At 40.2% G+C, this 7,845-nt stretch overlaps 1 protein-coding gene across 1 annotated transcript in view; it reads left to right on the forward strand.

Moving 5' to 3' along the window:
- LOC121728004 overlaps nt 1-6,901 on the forward strand; it is a 29,333-nt gene extending 22,432 nt beyond the window's left edge. Inside the window, exon 2 of the mRNA XM_042116094.1 lies at nt 5,905-6,901. Within this exon, the coding sequence (XP_041972028.1) occupies nt 5,905-6,876 (972 nt within the window). The 3' untranslated portion in view covers nt 6,877-6,901. The remainder of the gene's footprint in view (nt 1-5,904) is intronic.
- The last annotated feature ends 944 nt before the right edge of the window (nt 6,902-7,845 follow it).

Here is a 7,845-nt window from a genome sequence, read left to right on the forward strand (position 1 = left end):
ATTTTCAAATACCTATTTTCAATTTCTCTCGCCCCTGGTGTATCCTGTTAAATATGTATAAAAAAATTAAAAACTATTTAATGATGTCGCTTTTAAGTGGCCCATTCACTATCCTGCATCCGTGCCGTCCGCCGGCTTGTGGATGGTGTCACACACCATTCACTATCCTGCATAAGCCGGCGGACGGCAAGGCGGCCTGCCGTGAATTTTTTTTTCTCGACAGGTTTTTTTTTATTACATTACCGTCGCTTAGTTAAAATAATTTAACATTTAATAATTAATATTATAAAACTCCGATAATGTCGTTGTAAAATCTCATGCAATCATTATCTGACATCGCCTGTTTCAAATTCTATTATTAATTAGCCTCAATCACCGTGGGAACTGTTAAACAAAGACTATTAGATATTAACTACTTTTAACTAGCTAGATACATAATCTCGATATGTCATAAAAAATGTATGTCACTATATTTGTACACGCTTATCTCGTAAACCATGCAAGCTATTTATTTAAGGTGGCGCCGCGTTAAAGTAAAAAACCGTATTGGATATTATGTTTTAGGCCGGTATAAATAGTCAGTACTCAAGATGCATTTCGGTCTCAAGACGCGGTTCTGCTATAGAGCCGAACCGCGCCTTGAGACCGAGATGCATCTTGAGTCTTTAATTTCTTAGCTTTAATCATAGGATTGGTCCAAATTTTGACAGCCAACAAATCACAGAGCCTGAACCTTGTCTTGAGACCGAGTTGCATCTTGAGTACTGACTATTTATACCGACCTTAGATTGCTAGATAGACCTTAGATAGGCCGAGCCGGCTTCTACCAAGTACCAGCTAAGCGGTTCTATGGATAACGGAACCCTATATTACGGGTAGCCCGACATGCACTTGGCCGTTTTTTAAATAAATTTGACAGCAGTTAATCCTTAGTTTAATTATAAGAAATATTTATTCTTCCTAAATATTACCTTGTAAATTCGCAGCTGAATTTCACGCCCCGCCATTGAATGTTTCCAAATAAGTTCACGTTGCAACGAGATCGAGTTGCCTACTTGCAACACCTTTTGTTCGACGTTGTTAAATAGTCCTTCACATGACGTATATTTTATTAAAATATATACATAGTTACTAAACTAGGTGTTCGCTGCGAATTTTTGTTGCTACTGGCCTCCGAAAGTTAACCAAGTTTGAAGTTCAATTTTTATGACACCGATGGAGACACTACTGGCAATTATATCTATTTCAATGTCCATGTAATTTTATAGTCAGAGAGTAGAAGTATATAACTTCTTCAAACCCAATAGTGACAAAAACTCGCATACATCAGCTTACTGCAACTGTGACTAGGTATCAGCCCCACTTTACTTGAACTCCAGGGCAATAAAATAATGAAAGCTGCCAATGTAGAATTCTTATCAATTATGGGATAGCCATGATACATGCCGGATTGAAACAAGAGCATAAAACTATATAAGGAAGCTACACGTTTAGAACATATCTAAGAAAATAATATAATATCAAAAGGAAAATGGTTATAGTTTCCCGGCGTTATAGAAAAACTAGTTTAACCAAAATGGGCACATTCGTTCGTATAATTAATTAATTCACATAAAATCCGGTCGCCGTATAAGGTCAGCGGTTTATAGTAAAAACGCAAAAACGTGTAGTATCTTCATAATATATTTTGCATAAATGCCAAAATCTAGTCTACCTACGTTGTTTGTTGACCCAAGAATTCTCAAAGAGACGTCATTCGTTTAAAGCTACTTAGTGACTATTAATAAAAAAAACCGGCCAAGTGTGAGTTGGACTCGCGCACGAAGGTATACGACACGAAGGTCGCGTACCACAGTAGAGCAAAAATAGGCTAAAATTGTGTTTTTTGTATGGGAGCCCGCTTAATTATTTCATTTATATAAATTTTATGTACTTACTTATAAATAATTAAAGTACCTACTTACAAATAAAATTGAGTACTTACTTATTTCATGAATATTTCAAGTGCCTGTTATCGTTATTGATATCAAGCAAACAAATGCAAAAAAATCACGTTTATTGTATGGTAGCCCCCCTCAAATATTAATTTTATTTTGTTTTTTAGTATTTGTTTTTATAGCGGCAACAGATATACACACTCTGTAATAATTTCAGAAGTCTAGCTATAGCGGTTCTTGAGTTACAGCCTGGAGACGGACAAACAGACATCGAAATCTTAGTAATAGCACAGAATATATATTAGTAGGTAATAGGGTCTCGTTTTTATCCTTTGGGTGTGGATTACGGAACCCTAAAAAAAGAAACTATCGAATCTTACTTCCGAAGAAACCATACTATCCACATTCGGTAACATGCATTTTTAAATAATACAATAATTATTATAAGAAACACTAAATATAACGTAAATAACTATACCTCGTAATTAATTCATTTACATAATTTGTTCCAATTAAAAAGTATTGTAGGATTATCATGTTTGTATAATATCTAAAGAAATTGGCATCACGCACTACCGTGTGCCTATCTGATATCTATATACGTATTACATAATGAAGAATATTATATTATTAGGTAAGTATATTATTACGTTTGCTTGGCGTGTGCTTAGATTTTTCTTTAAAGAAAAGCGTGGAAAATATATTTTCCCACGTGAAAACGCTCTAGTGGAAAGCGGGGGCATACAATACTGTCTGATTTCTTAAGGAAAACAATATGAGTCATGCCAATCTTACATAGAAAGGGAATATCAAAACCTGAAAGGTAAAACGCTCTCTGTGCCATTCTGAAAACTGGCACTTAGTGCCATATAAGCAGTCGCGTCGCTTTCAAATCGCTCGCTAATCGCCAGTGTCATAAGGCCCTTAAGGCACTGAATCTTTTGTCTTTCAGTAGCAGTTTTTCCACAAACAAAAAATACAAAGAAATATTTATGCAAATAAGTTATGTAAGACGTCAGAAACAATAAGATATAAGCAGGACCCCGCTACCATATGTGCAATGTGTGCAATGCACACGGGCGCCATCCTCTAGGGGCGCCAAACCGCCATCCTTTTAGGGGCGCCAAAACCAAAGCCCCAAGGACTCGCACTTGGTCGATTTTTGTTTGCTTTATTTCACCTACCTACCATAAAAAATAAACAGAAAAAACTTGCCTTAAGGGGCGCCAAAATCATTTTTGCACACAGGCGCCAATAGCCGTTACGGGGGCCCTGGATATAAGATAAGGGTACTGTAACTGGCTCGAAACACGAAAATATGTAAACTTTAACCTTTACTAATATAATTGTAACGGGTTTGAAGTTTACTGTTACACCTTTACAACAAGGTAGAGTAGGCGTAGAGCTTGGGCAGCGGAATCGAAGGAAATATAATAAGCGCCTTTTTGGGAGTCGGTTAATTACGTACCTATTTTACATAAATCTTATCTGTATTTAGGAGGGAAGAGATAAAATAACATTCTTTTTTTACTTATGAGTCATGACTCCTTCACATATAAGTCTCCTACTTCTTACTGCATTTTAGGTTACATAAATACATCTAATAATATGTTGTAGGTACACCTTGATTAAACTTTCTATTGTAACTTAAAAGATTTTTTTCTGATTCTTCAATTTCTAAAACAATATTATCTACCATGTAGCAGCCGGATTTATTAATAGGCCGTTATAGGCCACGGCCTAGGGGGCGGCAGCGTCTTAGGAGGCCCTACTATTATATAGATTAGGTACGTACATGGGGCGACGGAAATAAAGTTGCTGCTCTCATAATATCTATATCTATACTAATATTATAATTCTGCAGAGTTTGTTTGTTTGTTTGAACGCGCTAATCTCAGGAACTACTGGTCCGATTTAAAAAATTCTTTCAGTGTTAGATAGCCCATTTATCGAGAAAGACTATAGGTTATATTTTATCTTGCTGAGACTAATAGGAGCTAAGAAATGGAGGACAATGTGGAAAAAAACTTGGGAAAATATATGAAAGGGCTTATTTGAACGCGCTAATCTCAGGAACTACTGGACCGATTTGAAAAATTCTTTCAGTGTTAGATAGTTCATTTATCGAGGAAGGTTATAGGCTATATTTTATCATGCTAAGACTAATAGGAGCTAAGAAATAGAGGAAAATGTGGAAAAAACGGAGGAAAATTATTTGAAATTGCTTATTATCTTAAGAACTACTGGAGCAATTTTTATGTTATTTGGCAAACATGAATAATAGACCACGTGAAGGAACAAAGGCTATTTTTTGCGGAAAAATGTACGGTTGCATGAAATTCCTAAATTACGCAAGCAAAACCGCGCGAAAAATCTTTAAATAATAAAATCGTAGGAAAGTCAATTCTGTATATTGAATATTTTTGTACAATAAATAATACTTGGGATGTGATCTACTATGCTAAAGGTTGTCTGGCAGAAACTGCTGCTAGCAGTAAGACCGCCTATTTGTACATATTTTTCCTCTATTGTGTTTTTTAAGTTTAAGTTTAGTTTTAAGTTGTACAAATAAAGTATTTTCTATTCTATTATATTCTATGCTAACGCGGACGAAGTCGCGGGCAACAGCTAGTAAAATATGAATTCGGCACTGCCATGTACGTACCTAATTAATGCTGAGGACTAGAGCACAGTATAGCAATATGATTGCTATACTGTGACTAGAGTCTAGATCACTACAATCATGACTCATATCTTTATCATCACGAATGAGGATGCGTTAGAATTTTTATTTTGTCTAGTTTTATAAAATAGGTTGACAACGGACAAAGGATGTATTAAGTGATCTTTAATTAGAAAATAAAATGCGAACCTCTTTTTTTGAGTCAGATAATTTTAAAAAATCTACTTTTTTCCTAACGTTTACCAGGTGACACGTCCTGAGGATCAGGGCCCCCGCTACCATATGTGCAAACTGCAATGTGTGCAATGCACACGGGCGCCATCCTCTAGGGGCGCCAAATCGCCATCTTTAGGGGCGCCAAGACCAAGGACCCAAAAAATTTGCCTAAAAGGGGTGCCAAAATCCTTTTTTTGCACACAGGCGCCAGTAGCCCTTACGGGGGCCCTGCTGAGGATCGTTAACGACATGGTTTTTGTTGGTGTTACTTTTTTCCGGCAATATTTTTCATATGGCCTACTGAATCTTCTTTTGTTCTAGTTTCAACAGTATTACATAAATTATTCAACTGTAATTATTAACCTGTGGCTTTCTCCCCAACTGGGTCGGACGTTTCACGGTCAAGAAAATCAATTTTACACCACAGAAATAACTAAAGACATAATTTTCTTACCAGCTGATCGAGATTACTATTTTATGCAATAGAAGACTGAAGATGATTCTTCTAGGAACATTTTAATAGATATACATAACAATTAGGTATACAATAAGACGGATCATCAGAAGAGCTGCAGGTGTGTTGCCGGCCTTTTAAGAGGGAATAGACTAGAGTAATAGGGGAGGGTAGGGATGGGAAGGGAAAGGAATAATGGAGGGTAGGGACTAGGGAAGGGAATAGGGTAGGGGAATGGGCCTCCGGTAAACTCACTCACTCGGCAAAACACAGCGCAAGCGCTGTATCACGCCGGTTTTCTGTGAGAACGTGGTATTTCTCCGGTCGAGCCGGCCCATTCATGCCGAAGCACGGCTCTTCCACGTCAAAAAGTTTCTAAGTACTCTCCTCGTACTCACTAGTCACTACTCTTCCATCTACATCGACAAAAGATTTACGAATGTACTTAGATTTTAAAGAGGGTCATGTCGGGATGATTCCCCTCGTCTAAGACCGCGCTTGGTACCTACTCGCTCTCTCTTACTCATCGTAAATCATTTCATCTTATGAAACTACAACCTCCATTTGAAATTCGCTACAAAACCCCAAGTAATTATTTTCTCTCTCGTTTCCAGCTCGTGTGGTGCGGGCTGGCGCTGGTGCTGTGCGCGGGGCAGGCGCTCGGCCACGGGCGGCTCATCGAGCCCCCCTCCCGCGCCTCCGCTTGGCGCTACGGCTTCGACACCCCCCACAACTACAACGACCACGAGCTCTACTGCGGCGGCTTCACGCGCCAGTGGAGGCGCAACGGCGGCAAGTGCGGCGTCTGCGGCGACGCCTGGGACGCGCCCAAGCCGCGCCCGCACGAGATCGGCGGCACCTTCTACAAGGGTGTGATAGTGCGCAAGTACGCGCCGGGCGACGTCATTACCGTGAAGGTCCAGCTCACCGCCAGCCACATGGGCTGGTTCGAGTTCAAGGTCTGCGATAACCCCAGCCAGACCGACGAGGAGTGCATGAGCAAGCACGTGCTGAAACTCGAGGGCAGCGAGGCCACGAAGTTCTACCCGAAGAACGGCAGCGTCACCTATGAGATGAGATACCGGCTGCCCGAGGGCCTGGAGTGCGTGCACTGCGTTTTCCAGTGGCAGTACGTCGCCGGCAACAACTGGGGCGAGTGCGGGAACGGCACCGGCGCCGTCGGCTGCGGCCCGCAGGAGGAGTTCCGCTCCTGCGCCGACATCTCCATCTCCGACGAGCACACGACGACGCGCCGCCCGCGCCCGTCCTACGTCCCGCCGAGCAGGAGGCCCACTGTGCCCACTCCCGCGGAGACCGAGTCCACGGGCAGCTCGGTGTACGGCATCGTCATTGCGATCGTGTCGCTGCTGCTCGCCCTCGCGGTCCTGGCTGCGGTCTACCTGTACTACTACCGCGGCGGCATGAGGATTAAGAACCTCCTGAGGAAGAAGGTGCCCCCGCCCGCGCCGGTGCCCCCGCCCCGCCACAAAAAGATGTCTCTCTCCCGAGAGAATCCGCCCGAGATCTCCGCGCCTAAACTGATTTCCGAGACGGGATTCGAGACGGTCGACCTGAGAACGAAGTAACGGAAGTCAGAATTAGGATACGAAACGTCCACTGCCTTGAAACGTGATATTTAGGTAACTTTTGTGTATTTTTGCGTGTAATTTGGTGTACTTACCTACGAGGACTTAACAGCCTTAGGACGTTCGAGTGATTTTTACAATCCACGACGGGACTATGCGCTGACCATAGACAATATTATAGTCTTCTAGTCTGAAGCTGGAATAATTTTATCAAATTCCCGATTTCCTAATAACACGACATGTAAAAATACGTCTTAAGTTTTAAGTTAAAATGTTAGTCAGTAAGCTTAGTTATAATAATAAGACTTAAGTCTCCCCTTGTTTAAGAAAAGTTCCCACTATTTACCAATCTATAAGTACCTATACTATTTAATATTTATAAAAAACTGCTTATTTTGAACAGTGTTAAAAATGTTGTTAAGTTCGAGATTCGAGAACCATAATTACCAAACAAACGAATATACCGAAAACGACACACCCCATATATCTACCGTCAGCATATTAATATTCGATGATAAGATTTAAAGGTAACCAATAAGTTAAAAAGTTACTGTATATTTGATTGATATTTATTAATTAATAAATAATAATGTATTGTTAGTAGTACATTAAGTTATTGCTAGGTTTAGTACGCATGTGGCACATACTTTTAAGAGGATACACCACCAGAGGCTAGAGAAATTAAAAGAAAGGACGTGTAATATCTATAGCTGTCTCCCTTACCTCAAGCCTATAACGCAGAACGCGATAGAGACAACTGCAGAAAATCAACGATTCGTTGTCCCCTGATTCCTTCTCCAAAACTTAACCGATTTAAGTACTTTTTTCATTAAAGATTAAAGTAAGGCTTGAGCTATGTTCCTGTTACTTTTTTTTTTTAGAAAATCTAGCCAAATCTGTTTTCTGGATGTTTGAACACAGCTGAAAATCTGGCCAATTTTTTGGGTTTTTGAACGTTCATATCTTATT

This window comes from Aricia agestis, chromosome 6 (genome assembly GCF_905147365.1).
Source record: "Aricia agestis chromosome 6, ilAriAges1.1, whole genome shotgun sequence".
Classification (NCBI taxonomy): Eukaryota; Metazoa; Arthropoda; class Insecta; order Lepidoptera; family Lycaenidae; genus Aricia; species Aricia agestis.